This window comes from Scyliorhinus torazame, chromosome 10, assembly GCF_047496885.1.
Source record: "Scyliorhinus torazame isolate Kashiwa2021f chromosome 10, sScyTor2.1, whole genome shotgun sequence".
Classification (NCBI taxonomy): Eukaryota; Metazoa; Chordata; class Chondrichthyes; order Carcharhiniformes; family Scyliorhinidae; genus Scyliorhinus; species Scyliorhinus torazame.
Window position 1 is genome coordinate 164,569,011 of NC_092716.1, and position 16,500 is coordinate 164,585,510.

A 16,500-nucleotide genomic window follows, 5' to 3' on the forward strand; every position below is an offset into this window, starting at 1 on the left:
GATAGGGCATCAGGGGGCTCATTGAGCGTCCCCGGGCGATACAAGATCTGATAATTATAGGTGGAGAGCTCCTCCTCAAGATCTGGGTCATTTTTGATCTTGCCCCACTGTGTATTATCAAACATGAAGGCAACCGACCATTGGTCAGTGAGGAGAGTGAATCTCCTGCCGGCCAGGTAATGCCTCCAATGTCGCACAGCTTCCACAATGGCCTGGGCCTCCTTTTCGACAGAGGAGTGCCGAATATCGGAGGCATGGAGGGTGCGGGAAAAGAAGGCCATGGGTCTGCCCGCCTGGTTGAGGGTGGCGGCCAGAGCCACGTCCGATGCATCACTCTCCACCTGAAAGGGGAGGGACTCATCGGCCGCGTGCATCGTGGCCTTGGCGATGTCTGCCTTGATGTGGTTGAAGGCCTAGCGGGCCTCAGCCGTCAGGGGAAAAACTGTGGACTAGATGAGTGGGCGGGCCTTGTCCGCATAATTAGAGACCCACTGGGCGTAATACGAGAAAAACCCCAGGCATCGTTTCAGGGCCTTGGGGTAGTGGGGGAGAGGGAGTTACAGGAGTGGCGCATGCCGCCAGGGTCGGGCCCTAGGACTCCATTTTCCACTACGTAGCCAAGGATGGCTAAGCGGGAAGACCGAGACCCCATTGGTGACGCCGACGGGAACTCTGAGGAAGTGATAGAGGCGGCCATCTGCTTCGAACGCAGTGTATTGGCGGTCCTCCGGGCGGATGGGGAGCTGGTGGTAGGCGGATTTCAAGTCAACTGTGGAGAAGACTCAATACTGCGCAATCTGATTGGCCATGTCAGATATGCGTGGGAGGGGGTACGCATCGAGCTGCGTGTATCGGTTGATGGTCTGACTGTAGTTAATGACCATCCTTTGCTTCCCCCCAGTCTTCACTACCACTACTTGAGCTCTCCAGGGGCTGTTGCTGGCCTGAATGATCCCCTCCAGCAGAAGCCGTTAGACCTCCGATCTGATGAAGGTCCTGCCTTGGGCACTGTACCGTCTGCTCCTAGTGGCGACGGGTTTGCAGTCCGGGGTGAGGTTCGCAAACAGTGAAGATGGATCGACCTTAAGGGTCGTGAGGCCACAGACGGTGGCGGGGGGGCAGGGGTTCGCCGAATTTCAAAGTAAGGCTTTGGAGATGGCATTGAAAATCCAGGCCGAGCAACAGGCAGCGCAGAGGTGGTGGAGGACATAGAGCCTGAACTTGCTGAACTCTACGCCCTGGATGGTGAGGGTCGCGATACAGTACCCCCGGATTTCAACGGAATGGGATCCGGAGGCCAGGGAGATTTTCTGGGTGACGGGGTGTACCGTGAGGGAGCAGCGCCTTACCGTAGTGGGGTGGATGAAACTCTCTGTGCTCCCGGAGTCAAAGAGGCAGGTCGTCTCATGCCCGTTGATCTTCACCGTCGTTGTAGCGGTCGCGAGGTTGCGGGGCCGAGACTGATCCAGGGTGATGGAGGCGAGCTGCAGAAGATGCTGGGAGGTCCCAGGTTGGTCAGCGGTGGCAGAGGTAGCAGTAGGCGGCGAACGGGCAGACGAGCAGGGGTCCTGAGGTGCGGTCCAAAATGGCGCCGAAGATGGCGGCGGCCACGGTGCACACATGGTGAGTGGCATCAAAGATGGCGGCGCCCACGGGCCGCACGTGGCTTGCGGTGGGGAAGATGGCGGCGCCCACGGGCCGCACGTGGATTGCGGAGGAGAAGATGTCAGCGCCCCTGGGTCGCACGTGGGGGGTGTAGAAATGCCGGGCCTGGAAACAGCGGCGACCAACCAGGCCTAGCAAACAGAAACAAAGTGTCCTTTCTTCCCACACCCATTGCAGGTCGCGCTCCGCGCTGGGCAGCGCCACTTTGGGTGTTTGCTTTGTTCACAAAAATAACACTTGAGCCCCCCAGAGTTGGCTGGCTGCCGCGCGGCGCAGGCTTGCGGTGAGCTGGAGTCGGAAGCTGGTGGGGCCCACGATGCCCACGAGGGAGCGGCATGGTTGGGGGTGTAGGACCCCAGGTTACGGGAGGCCACTTCTAGAGAATTAGCAAGCTGCCTAGTCTCCACAAGATCGAGCGTACCCCCTTCCAATAGTCGGACGTACGTAGATTCATGCCCGTGACACAAGCGTCTCTAATTAATAGTTCGGTGTGTTTGACTGCCGAAACTGCCTGGCAGTCACAGTTCCTACTGAGGATCTGTAGGGCCCGCACAAAATCGTCCAGAGTCTCCCCGGGGAGTTGCCTTCTCGTGGCCAGGAGGTGCCTGGCTGATGCACTAAGTGTCAAGAACCACAAAGACATGTGAGACTTTAAGGCTTTAATATACTACATGGGAGGCTTACCCGACACAGACGACCCCAGACAGAATGGGGCCGGTCCCAGAAGAGGGTTCTTATACGTAACTCCCGGGGGAGTGGCTAAGGCGGAGCTCTCCGTGGCCAGGTCGGGTTACCTACCAGTGACCGAACCTCTGCAGAGCTACAGTACAATACACAGTATTACAGGGCCACGTTACACACAACTATTATATACTATGTACAATGGTAGGGAAGTACAGTGGTGTATCACCACACTGGCGTACACTTGATTCACCGGTTTAACGTACTATCCCTTTAGGAGCATCATCACTTCTGAGTAGGTGGGCGCACCCCGGATGAGGGGGACATTTTGAGGGCTCACCCGTGAGTAGAGGACTTGGAGCTTCTGTCGGTCCAAGGGTTCTTCAGTGGCTGCTCTGAGGTAGCCTTCGAAGCAGGCTAGCCAGTGGTCGAAGGTAGAGGTGGCGTTGGCTGCGTGAGGGTTCAACTGCAGGCGATCAGGCTTGATTAGGAGGTCCTTCTTTTAAAATCTTGTGCAATAAATTGATGTACCGTCACTTATCACGAGACGAGAATGGGGAAACAATCAAGGCTTTATTGCACAAGATGTTGTGCCTCCTGCAGCTGGAACCAGAATGGAAGCAGCGCAGGAGAGCATACACTTTTATAAAGGGATTCGGGGATATGGTGTACGGGCCGGAGAGTGGAGCTGAGTCCACAAAGATCAGCCATGATCTCATTAAATGGCGGAGCAGGCTCGAGGGGCCAGATGGCCTACTCCTGTTCCTAGTTCTTATACGCCGCCTGCTGGGCGTAGCCAGCAGGCAGGGATTTACCGTTGTACCTGTAATATACGGGCAGTGCCGTAATACATACAATATAGCACTAGTGGTGTTTACCACACCCAGGAAGTCCACCTCCGGGGTCTCGCTCCCAACATGGCTGACAGTTCCTGGACCCGTCCTCCTCCGGAAGCAAGTGCGGAGCCATAAATCGGATCCCTTGGTCGAGGAAGTTCACCTCCTCCATGCAAACCCGCAGTACGCCTACATGGCACACCTCGACGGGCGCCAGGACACAGTCTCCCTCCAGGACCTGGCACCCGCTGGGTCCCCACCCACGACCCCTGACCTGACATCTCTCCTTCCCCCCCCCCGTTGCCTCATTCACCCCTGCGCCACCCACCCTCCCTCCAGCGAACCTCACCGCAGCCCCCACCCCAGCAGGATCTGTCCTCCCACTGGATCCGCTCAGGGGTGACGAAGACGAGGACAACACGCTCCCAGAGTCGCAGGTGACCACGTCGTCGCCCACATCACCACCAGGACTGAGGCGATCGCAGCGGAGGGTCAAAGCCCCCGACAGACTTAATCTGCAATGTTTTCGTCACCCCCGCCGGACTCTTTTTTAAACGGGGTGAATGTGGTAAACACCACTAGTGGTATATTGCATGTATTACGGCACTGCCCATGTATTACAGGTACTACGGTAAATCCCTGCCTGCTGGCTCCGTCCAGCAGGCGGCGTATAAAAGTGTATGCTCTCCTGCGCTGCTACCATTGTGGTTCCAGCTGCAGGAGGCACAACATCTTGTGCAATAAAGCCTCGATTGTTTCACCATTCTCGTCTCGTGGTAATTGACGGTACATCATTACCTTACATTTGTCCGGATTAAACTCCATCCGCCATCTCTCCACCCAAGTCTCCAAATGATCTAAATCCTGCTGTATCCTCTGACAGTCCTCATCGCTATCCGCAATTCCACCAACCTTTGAGTCATCTGCAAACTTACTAATCAGACCAGTTACATTTTCTTCCAAATCATTTATATAGACTACGAACTACAAAGGTTCCAGCACTGAACCCTGCAGAACACCACTAGTCACAGCCCTCCAATTAGAAAAGCACCCTTCCATTGCTACTCTCTGCCTTCTATGACCTAGCCAGTTCTGTATCCATCTTGCCAGCTCACCCCTGATCCCGTGTGACTTCACCTTTTGTACCAGTCTACCATGAGGGACCTTGTCAAAGGCCTTACTGAAGTCCATATAGACAACATCCACTGCCCTGCCTGCATCAATCATCTTTGTGACCTCTTCGAAAAACTCTATCAAGGTAGTAGGGTCCTTATCCTTTTAGCGAGTCAGGGAGATGGAAGCTTGCAATAACATAGTGGGGAGATCCCCCCCTGTCCCTCATCTCATTATACGCCCTTACCAGCAGTGGACCCAGCTCCACCCCAAACTTTTTATAAAACCCGACTTGAACCCGTCCAGACCCAGGGCCTTCCCACCTACATCGCCTCCATGCCATCCATCACCTCCCCCAATCGGGGCCTGCAGGCCCTGAACCCACCCCCCCCCCCTCCACCCTTGGAAATTACAACCCATTCAAGAACCGCCTCATCCCCTCTTCCCACCTTGGGGGCTCTGACTCATTAAGCCTCCTATAGAAGGCCTCAAATACCCCATTCAACCCCTCCAGATGCAACAACACCTTACCCCCTTCGTCCCTCACTATACCGATCTCCCTTGCCACTGTCTGCTTCCTCAACTGATGGGCCAGCATCATACTTGCCTTCTCCCCATAGTCATAAACTGCCTCCCTGGCCCTCTGTAACTGCCCCACTACCTTCCCTGATGACACTAACCCAAACTCCATCTGGAGCCTCTGTCTCTCCTCCAACACCCCCTCCTCCAGCGCCACCGAGTATCTCCTATCCACTCACAAGAACTCATCGACCAGCCTTGCCCTCTCCTCTCACTTCACCCTCTCTATGCACCCGCATCGAAATAAACTCCCCTCTGACTACAGCCTTAAGTGCCTCCCACAACATGGCGGCTGTGACCTCCCCCGTATCATTCATCTCCACATAGCTCCGTATGGCATCCCTCACCTGCTCAAACACACCCTCATCCACCAACAGCTCCACATCCAACACCCACTGCGGCAGTTAGGCTGCCCCCTAAACCACCCACAAATCCATCCGTGCGGCTCGTGGTCAGAGACCACGAGCGTCGAATACCCAGAGTCGGCCACACACGCAACCCCCCCAGCAGCGCCTTGTCCATTACGAAAAAAATCTATCCAGGAGTACACCCGGATCACTTGGGAGAATATGAAAACTCCTTCGCCCTCGGCCTCCAAGCCTCCACAGGCCCGCACCCCCCATGCGCTCCATGAACTCCTTCAGCTCCCTAGCCACTGCCGATCCTCTCAATGACTGCGGGCTCGACCGGCCCAGCTCGGGTCCAGGACTATCTTAAAATTCCCCCCCCCCCATAATCAACCAGTGTGTATCTAAATCCGGAATTCTCCCCAACACCCGCCTCATAAATTCTGCATTATACCAATTCGGGGCATAAATATTAACGAGGACTACCAGCATCCCCTCCAGCTTCCCACTAACCACAACATACCTACTGTTCAGCCACAATGCTCCCCACCTCAAACTCCACACTCTTATTGATCAACACGCCACTCTGCTCATCTTCATATCCAGCCTCAAATGGAACACCAGCCTCAAATGGAACCCATCTCTTACCCAGCTTTGTCTGATCCCCCAACTTCAGGTGTGTCTCCTGTAAAAAATACCACGTCTGCCTTCAGACTCCTCAGATGTGTGAACACACACACTCGTTTAACCGGTCCATTCAACCCTCGCACGTTCCACGTGACTAACCTGGTCGGGGGTGCCATAGCCCTTCTTGGGCGAGTCCCCACTCGCATCACACACCCCTCCAGCCCCACCCTCGGATGTCCACCACCACCTCTCCATTCCCAATTACACCTATTTCAGCAATCCTCCACCCCCAAACAAAGAACCAATCCCATTCCTCCGTCTTCCTCCTGATAACCCCTCCACTTCACTTCCATTAACTAGCCCACTCAGCTGGCATGGTGGCCTCCGCGCAAGGCCTCGAACCTCCCCACCCCCTCCAATCCATCTCCCTCCCCCCAGCCACCAACAAACAAAGAACAAAAGCCACACTCGCCATTGCCGCTCCCCCATCAAAACCCACCCCCAAATGCCCACCCCGGACATTCACCACAAACACAAAACTCCTCTGCTTTTTCTTTTTTTTTTAATCGAAAAATAAACTTCACTAGACAAGTTCAGAAAGATAAAACAATTTACAATGCATCTTATACTCTAACATTCAGAGTACTTATGGGTTCATGTGAATTAACAGGTGGACTGTGGTTGGACACACCATACTACACAATTGATGACAAATGTGACCAAAACAGATTCCATGGATTTGTCAACAACTCACACAGCTGTTTGCCACATTGTGAGCCTGAAAATTTGCCTTTCTCACGGGCGCTTAAAATCTCCACATCTGAAAATCACGTCTTAAAATTCTCTCCAAACGTTGCCACCACTCAGACGGCTTCAACAACGGCTCACCTCCCAGGTTTTAATCTCGCTCCCCAAGGTTCCTTTCCCCCTGGATTTCTGAGAACATTCAAGCGTCACCTTACAATCACAATTTCAAATCCTTTGCAGTGTCAAGCCAAACAGCACTGTTCCAAAGGAGTACCTTGCGCCAACAGCCTGAACCTGGAGTCAGCAACCTTCAGCTGCCTTCGTGAATCTTCAGGGCTTCTCTCATGCCCGCTTCACTTAACAGCTACTCCCTGCAGCTCTTTCTTTCATTTGGAACCTATTTTACTGCTCCTTTCTTTTAACTCAACGGGACCTATGTCTGTCCATTCTATAATCCTTTACTTGGAACTTCCTTTTGGGACCTCACCCTGTCCCTTTTCTTATTCCTGTCCATGTACCTGACCTGGATTTTCCCTCCACCCTTCTTTCCCTTTTCTGCAGTCCTCGGCCTAAAGGATATGAAATGACTGGAGTGCACATCTGCCAATTCCCGGCAGGCCCATGCGCAAAAGGCCCGAGGATCGTCAGACTTCGAATTCCCAACCTCCGAACTTCAAACAAAGGTAAGTATAGGTTTCACCAATATGCTTCATCATAAGTGGGTCTCTAACCCATAATCTTTGGAAAGTGCTATACCCGGGAGCACAGCTGAGGTCTATTTATTCCAAGGGAACAAATCTACTTTCAATGTACAGCATCTTTGACACACCACTATCCCTGTGGATCGATAATCAAATGGTTAAACAAGTATCTGGTGTCAAACCCAACCCAAAAGCTTTCTGGTTCCAACCTCGCAAGGAAAAAGTGGTCCACCCGTAACAAGTTCAGGACCGTCCACGGCACCTGCTTGCCCACCGTCCACAGATGTAGTTTGGCCATGCTAAATTGCCCCATAATGTCCCACTGTGTGCCTGTGGGAGAGAGCAAACTATCCACCACATCATAGAAGAATGTCCAATCCACAGATTCAGTGGAGGCCTATCCGTATTCAATGCAGCAGCAATGGAAGAAACGGCTTTGCATTCGCTAAATTAATAAAATGTTATTTTTACTTCCAACAATTCTATTATCAGATTGATTTGGGGTCTACAGTGCAGGCTTCTCGGGGTATTCAAAATTATAATTGTGTGTTGCTTTAAAATATTTTTATTCTCCATTTTCACATTTTCTTCAAGATATACACCCCACCAACAAACAGTAAACAGTAACGAATACAATGTCAATCCCCTCATTAACAACAACGATCCCATCCTCCCACCACCCCCCAAGCAATGGCCCGCATGACAATATAAGCATCAAATAAAACAAAACCTCCCAAGGAAAAAAAAAGGAAAAAGAAAAAGGAATCAAGAATCGCCTATGGTCACCATTGACATACATAGTCCACCCCCCAACCCCCCCCCCCCCTAATATTCAACGCCATCCAATCCCCGAAAGAGTTCCGTGAATGACACTCATGAATTGTAGACCACCCGCCCCCCACCACACACAAATTCTTCCCCTCCACTTCCTCTTGTAAATTCCTCCCCCCAACCTCGGTTCTTTCCCCCAACTTTTCACCAGGCTCCGATGGCCGCAGCCCCTCCCCCCACCTCACTCCTGTTCACTGGCCGACTTAAACCGGCCAGCATGGAGGCCCCCGCTCGGGTCTCCTTCCCCTTACCCGGTCCCAGGAAAAACCAAGAAATCCCCTTTAGCACACAACCCCAGCATACCCACCCAAGCCCCCAAAGAACCATCATTGCAAATGAAAGTCCCAACTCCTCCCTTGTCCAAATATACAGCCGTCGACTCATTTAGTACATACACCAACACGCAGTGAGAAAATAAAGTTACATGAGGCTACATCGGTACATGGCCCACTCTCAGTCCCAATTCTCAATTCTGCCTCAGTCCTTCTGCCTTTGTGAATTCCTCCGCCGCTTCCGCCGTCCCAAAATAAAAGTCCGTGGATTTGTAGGTCACCCTCAACTTAGCTGGATATACTATGCCGCACTGCACCTTGCTGATGTACAGTTCCTTCTTCACCCGGCTGAAGACCGCCCGCCTCCTCGCCAGCTCCACCGTAACATCCTGGTATATACGCATACCAGCTCCAGCCCACTGCACCTCCCGCTTCTGCTTTGCCCAGCATAGGACCTCCTCCTTCATGCTGTACCTACGGAAACAAACAGTTACTACTCCTGTCGGCTCACTCACCTTTGGTATAGGCCTCCATGACCTATGAGCTCGATCCAGTTCGTATCGAGAGGGATCGTCCCCCTCCCCCAATAGCTCTGCCAACATCGTGGCAAAATACTCCGTCGGGCCTTCCACCCCTTCGGGCAAACCCACGATCCTCAGATTCTGCCACCTGGATCTGTTTTCCAGATGTTCCATTTTGGCTCGCAGACGCTTGTTGGTCTCTCCGCCGCTCCTTCCCCGTCGAGGTGAGTTGCACAAAGCTCCTTGCCAATGTTCAGTGTCCTCACACTCCTCCCAGTCCATGGCCCCTCATAAAGTCCACTGCCTCCTCAAGCGAATCAAAATAAAACTCCTGCATCTGATGAGACTTCATTTCCTTCTTGAAGAGGGCAGCCTTTACCCGGTTGAACACGGCTTTCCTCGTCGACAACACTGCACCCAGATCCTGGTAGACCCGTAGCTCACTCCCTTCCCAGGCGCACCTCCTGGTTTGCCTCACCCACTGCAGAATCTTCTCCTTGTCCAAGAAACGGTGCAACCACACCACCATCGCCCTCGGCGGCTCCCTCACCTGTGGCCTCCTCAGCGCCCTACTTGCCTGATCCAGCTCGAGGGGCCGATCAAAGGCCCCTTCCCCATCAACTGCCCCAACATCATTTTCACATACTTGGTGGCGTCTGCTCCCTCGATACCCTCGAGCATCCTGACGATCCTCAAATTCTGTCACCTGGAGCGACTACCCAGGTCCTCCAACTTATCTCTCAGCCTCTACTGGCTGTCCACCACCACCCCCAACTCCGGCGCCAGCGAGGCGATCTGCTCCTCATGCACCCTCACTGCCTCCTCCACCTTCTGTATCGCCAGGCCCTGAGCCTCCAATCTCTGCCCCACTTTCTCAATTGCTGCTCTGAGCGGCTCCACCACCTTAGCCAGGTCTTCAAGGGCCTCCTTCCTCTGCTGCTGGAACTTATTCTTTAAAAACTCCCCCAGTTGCTCCGTCGACCACTGGGCAGGCTGCGCTGCCCTCTTGACCTCCACCATCTTGACCTGTGGCGCACCACAAAAACTTTCCTGCTCCATCTGCTCTCTCTTTCTCGTGGTGTTTCTCATCCACTGATCCACTCACCTGAGGAGTATTACCTTCCCTGGGCACTCACACACCATTTGCACTAAAAAATGCCCCATACGGGTGGTGAAGGACCAACAAAATCCACCTTGAGCTGGAGCCATAAAATGTGCGACCACTCACTCCATGGCCGCCACCGGAAACCATAGGATTGATTCTTAAGTGCCTTCTGAAATAAGCTAGCAAGCTACCACTACCTTCTCACAGGCACTTAAGGATTGGCAATAAGTGACACCTCCAGCCTGTGAGTGAATAAATAAATAAATCAGTTCTGAAGGACACAGGTGACCATATCAGGTTGTGGCACAAGATGAAATACTGCAGATATGAGAAATTGTAAATATAACAGAAACATCTGGAAATGCTTCACGTCGTGAAGTGCCTGTGGAGAGAAAACATTTCAAGTTTGAGATCCTTCCTCAGAACTTGAAAAGAATTGTTGTGGTTGTTTTCTGATCATCAGGAATCAAATTTTTTTGTGAAATCGTTTTTTGTTGGCCTTCTGAACTGTGCTTGTCCCTTTGTTAAGCTGCTTTTATCCCACCTGTATTATATGTCTATATAGAAGTATGTATAAGTATTTATAAAAAGTAGTACTGCTGTGTCCCAGCACTACACAGGAGGGAAGGGAAAGTTCCTCCATTTTGCAAGGACTATGTCAGCATAAATATCAAAATCAATGAAAACTGGATCAAAGGGCAGTGATATTAATACCATACTTAAACCGAGCATTGGTATCTTTGTTTCTGTGCCATTGAGTAAGGCAGCATATCTCTTCCTGCTGACATTCACTCAATTTTTCTTTTCTTTTGTGACAGCATGATGGAATGCTGTTTCAGTGCAGAGGCTGTGCAGCAAGTTCTGAAAAAATCGACATCCTCTATAGCAGAGGAAATTCATCGCATGGAGGACAGCACATATAAAGAAGTGAAGAGTTGGAGGCAAAAGGTTGAGGTGACTGTTAAGCTTTGTAAAATAGGAACTCGAGTACACCATTGAGCCTGCCCACCGTTCTAATGCGTTGGGCCCAGGAATTGTTTACCTGTATCTACCCTTGCAAATCTTTCAAACATTTTAAACACCTTATTTAGATCCATCCTCAATCTTCTGAGCTCAAGGGAATTTTAGTCACCTTCATGCAACCTGTCTAAACCCTCTAAACCCCAGGCCGATCCTCGTCAAGGATCAGTATGATTGAAGCAATGCCCCTCTTTGTATTTCAGTTTTTGTGCCTGTGACTCATCTTTCATTCTCACTCCACAGTATAAATACTTCCTCTGTCTGTTAGCTTTGATAAAGAGTCAAGGGACTCAAAACATTAGCTCTTTTCTCTCTCTACAGATGCTGCCAGACTTGCTGAGATTTTACAGCATTTTCTCTTTCATTGTACTTCAGAATCTTTGGGCAAAATTCTCCACAATGACTAAGTGTCATTTTGGGCGAGAAAATTGGTGCAATTCGCGCTGGTCAATGTTTTTCGCCCACATGAAACATACTGCGCCGGGTGTCTTATTTGCTCACCCTGGGGGTCAGCTGAGCACTGCACTCAAAGGGGCACAGCACTCACTCTGAGTCAAGCCAGGAGGAAGGCAGCAAGAAACCCCAAGCCTAGATTCTCTGAGGGGGCCTTCACCAGACTTCTCAATACCATGGAGGAAAGGCGGACCACGATGTACCCAGGTGTTGGCAGGAGACCCCCGAGCAATGTGACCAATGTTGCCTGAGAGGCGGTGCCAGCAGTTGTCAGTGCAAGCAGCATGATGAAGAGAACCGGGTGCACTGTCAAAAAAGATGAACAACCTCCTCTGTGCTGCAAGGTTGAGGTACTACCGGTCTCCCCCTGGCATTCCTTCCTTCCGTCACCCCAGAAAGTCACTATTAACCCACTTGCTGCCAACCTGCAGACTCCCAACACCCGTCCTCACGGCATAATTTTTGAAACCCCTCAGCGTTCCTCATCACAACTCCGTTCTGCCTAAGCGCAGTGCCCATGAATGCCAGTTGTTCTCGAGATCCGGCCTGCCAGGCGTCGGGCTCATAATGTCCCTTTCGTGTTTCAGGAATAGAATCATAGAATCATAGAATTCACAGTGCAGAAGGAGGCCATTCGGCCCATCGAGTCTGCACCGGCTCTTGGAAAGAGCACCCTACCCAAGGTCAACACCGCCACCCTATCCCCATAACCCAGTAACCCCACCCAATAGAAGGGAAAGGGAGAAGACGGGCAGGGGAATGCCCGAGCTCCGAATTCTCACTCCCTTCGATGCAAGGGCATTGGACCTTGCTTGGGGAGGGCCAGGAGTGTGCCATCACCAACAGAAAAGGTTGACCTACAGCACAGAAATAAGGTTATGTTGCACCGTCATCCAGATGACCTGTCTCAAGTGAGTTGTTAAGTGCCCAAATCCTTGACCATGCCATGGACTGAAACCATGTTCCTTATCTTGCAGGCCAGGCCATCAAGGAGCAGAGCCCCCCTCCCCTTGAATCTTCAACACCATCTCAGAGAAGATCTCAAAAGAGAACACCAAAGAGGTGCCACATCTACCACCGCACCATCCACCATCGCAGACACAATCACCTTGGTGGGCGACCTCAGCAGACAGGCCTCTGGGTCACTATCTGATGAGCAGCTCACTTCTTCTGCAGCACATCAGGTGGAATGTCCCCGAGATCGGTCTGCTGGATCCTAGGACTCAGCTGTGCCCCAGCCAGGTGCTGTGCCTCTGCACAAGTTCCTTCCTCAGATGCTAGAGATGCAAAGTCAGAGCCAGGAAATCCAGGAGTGGTTGTCAGTGGCTTTCCTGCAAGTGCAACGCTGATTGGAGGAGTCCCAAATCCTTCAGTCACAGGAGATGTTGCCGGAATGGCACCTAGGCCAACACTGCAAGGGTGGCGACCGGAGTGGAAAGCCTGGATCAAGACGTCAGAGCCATGACTGGTGGAGTCCGAGGCATGGCCCACTCTCTGAGGACCACAGCTGAGGGCCTTGAGAGCATGGTCCAGACACAGAGGACCATTGCTGAGGCCATTAACACCATGGTGCAGACAATAGGGAAATGCCAGGGCTGGCAGAGCCAGATGACCTGGAGGCCTCTGGAGCTCACTCCAGATGCTCCTCCATCTTATAGAAACCCCCCCAGGGCCTTCCCGGCTCCATCAGGGATGAGGAACCACTGGAGGCCAGCCCAGGCCCTGCCACCAAGGAGGCGACTGGGGTCTCCAGTTCTTCCGACCGAACCCCCCCCTCCGGCCACCGGCGCATCTAAAGATCAGCTGCCCCTCTGTCCAAAGGAGTCACAGGGTCCCATGTGCACATTGAGGGAGGAGGAAACATTGGAGCCCATTCTGGGGCCTTGTACCAAAGAGACCTTGGCATTCTCCAGCACTTCTGAAACCCCCTTCCAGACACCGGCAAGGGCAGCAGGCATAACAGAGTGATACGGCAGCACCAGTGACACCCAAAGGTCAGCAGGGTCCCTGCTGGTACAGGCCCTCCAGGGAATGCCCACCAATGGCATCTCAGGCTACAGGGCACAGAAGGCAGCAGGCCCCTCCACTTCCGATGTGCATCCTGGGAACACACCAAGATATAGTGGTATGCCTCGCCACATTAAGTAGTCCTAGGGGCATTTAGTGAGCATGGGTGAAGCGAGGCACCCCTAGTTAGGTTTCAAACGATGTATCACTATCGCTCGTCACAAATATAAAAACTTTTAAAGTTCAAAGCCTTAACACCTCACTTTCTTTGACCCACACCCCACTGGGAAATGTCATCATCACATCCCACTGGCCCTCAAGGCAGAACGAACAGTAAGACTCAATGGTACCCATGGTGACACACGTATTGGAATGACTGTGCTATCACTCAGTGAACACTTCAGCTTGCCGCTTTCTCACCTTTGGAGCTGCAGCACAAAGGAGTGTGCCTTTGGCCCTCACTCAGACAAGAGACTGGGAGTCAGTGTTCAGTCAGCAGACAAACAGGAGTCTCCGCAACTTTCCTCAATGCGAGTCATTAACCTCCCCCTGCCTTGACACGAGACTTAAGAACATGGACATCCAGACTCAGCACCCTGGTCAGATGTTAATTAACCCGTCAATGGGGCAGGGTGTGTGGCCTCGGATATCTTTGGGGTGGAGGGGGGTGTTCTGGAGCTGCCGGACAACAATCTTCTTATTGGGAGAACCAAGAAGCGATGAGGGAATCCTTGGTCCTCCTGCCCATGCCACCGTCTGTCCTCCATACTCAGGTCCTCCTCGGGTCCTCCCTCCACTCTCACTTGGTCCTCTCCCTCCTCCAGGATGTCGCCTGAGGTAGAATGGGCACTTTTCAGAGTCGAAAATGATGGCCTTCGGCATGTTCATGAGTTTTCATGATGTACAGCACGAAATTATCCGACGAGGGTAGCCATTACCCTCCAGGCTGCCTTTAATGCGTACTATTTCAGCATCAAACTTGCACGGATTGGGCCCTATTTATCAGGTTGCCCATAAGACCAACCTGTGAAACTGTTAGAATCCCAAGATATTGACCAATAAAGGTAGGCTGTCAGTAATCCATTGAAGAGAACCTTGTGGCAGATTCCTCAATGAGTACATCAAGGAAAGCGAATTAATTTGACTGCTCCATTTCAAAGGTATTTTTGAGCGCAGAATAGAGCCCATTAAGACATGTAAAGAAATTATTACATGTAGCTGCAGATTGAAGTATAGCAAAGGTGTCCTCATGTTGGAAATATGTAAGGGGTACCAGGTTAGCTGTCACTCCATCGAAGACAGGTTCCTCATAGAACTCAACCAGGATGTTTGAGAGAGCTGGGCCGAGAGGGGATCCCACAGCAACACCATCTAGTTGGCCATACATGGTGTCATTAAAACTGAACTGAACTGAGCAAGTTGTCACGTTCATAAGTTCAATAATACTGATTCATGCAATGACGGTGGATCTAGATCGCCATGACTTTTCTGCTTCAACGCAAATATCAATGGCTTCCTTAACTGGAATGTTGGTGAATAGATTAGCAATGTCAAATGAGCTCATGTACACAGCATTGCTCTCAATATGAAAGTCCTGTATGGTCTTCCCAAATGTGAAGGAACCGTTCACCATGTATGTGGAAAACCTGCTCAAAACTGGTTGTAATAATTCTCACCACCATGGGCTGGATTCCCCGATCCACCAGCCATTTATTTCTCGATGGCGCGCCATTCCCCGCCGGCAGGATTCCGCCTTCCCGCCGCTTGTCAATGGGATTTCCCATTGTAGCCACCCCACACCACCTGAAAAACCGCGGACGGTGGTGCGCTGCCGGCAGGAAACGTGAATCATAACGGTTACCCTGGAAGGGCAGGGATCTCAAAAATTTGAGCATCAGGTGAATCTAGCTGAGGTTGAATGCCTTGTTAAGAGAAAAAAGGTGACTTATGTAAGGCTGAAGAAACAAGGTTCAGACAGGGCATTGGAGGGATACAAGATAGCCAGGAGGGAACTGAAGAAAGGGATTAGGAGAGCTAAGAGAGGGCATGAACAATCTTTGGCGGGTAGGATCAAGGAAAACCCCAAGGCCTTTTACACATATGTGAGAAATATGAGAATGACTAGAGCGAGGGTAGGTCCGATCAAGGATAGTAGCGGGAGATTGTGTATTGAGTCTGAAGAGATAGGAGAGGTCTTGAATGAGTACTTTTCTTCTGTATTTACAAATGAGAGGGGCGATATTGTTGGAGAGGACAGTGTGAAACAGATTGGTAAGCTTGAGGAAATACTTGTTAGGAAGGAAGATGTGTTGGGCATTTTGAAAAACTTGAGGATAGACAAGTCCCCCGGGCCTGACGGGATATATCCAAGGATTCTATGGGAAGCAAGAGATGAAATTGCAGAGCCGTTGGCAATTATCTTTTCGTCCTCACTGTCAACAGGGGTGGTACCAGGGGATTGGAGAGTGGCGAATGTCGTGCCCCTGTTCAAAAAAGGAACTAGGGATAACCCTGGGAATTACAGGCCAGTTAGTCTTACTTCGGTGGTAGGCAAAGTAATGGAAAGGGTACTGAAGGATAGGATTTCTGAGCATCTGGAAAGACACTGCTTGATTCGGGATAGTCAGCACGGATTTGTGAGGGGTAGGTCTTGCCTTACAAATCTTATTGAATTCTTTGAGGAGGTGACCAAGCATGTGGATGAAGGTAAAGCAGTGGATGTAGTGTACATGGATTTTAGTAAGGCATTTGATAAAGTTCCCCATGGTAGGCTTCTGCACAAAGTAAGGAGGCATGGGATAGTGGGAAATTTGGCCAGTTGGATAACGAACTGGCTAATCGATAGAAGTCAGAGAGTGGTGGTGGATGGCAAATATTCAGCCTGGATCCCCGTTACCAGTGGTGTACCGCAGGGATCAGTTCTGGGTCCTCTGCTGTTTGTGATTTTCATTAATGACTTGGATGAGGGAGTTGAAGGGTGGGTCAGTAAATTTGC

At 51.4% G+C, this 16,500-nt stretch overlaps 1 protein-coding gene and 1 long non-coding RNA gene across 3 annotated transcripts in view; one reads left to right on the forward strand and one right to left on the reverse strand.

The window, feature by feature from the left end:
- The window catches only part of LOC140431009 (uncharacterized), an 87,194-nt gene that overhangs the window by 52,780 nt on the left and 17,914 nt on the right, over nt 1–16,500 (forward strand). For both annotated transcript variants that reach the window (XM_072518900.1, XM_072518901.1), the window contains one exon: nt 10,844–10,979. In XM_072518900.1, coding sequence (XP_072375001.1) covers nt 10,844–10,979 — 136 coding nt within the window. The remainder of the gene's footprint in view (nt 1–10,843; nt 10,980–16,500) is intronic.
- LOC140431010 (uncharacterized) overlaps nt 1–16,500 on the reverse strand; it is a 215,053-nt gene that overhangs the window by 37,353 nt on the left and 161,200 nt on the right. The gene's annotated exons all lie outside the window — the stretch shown is intronic.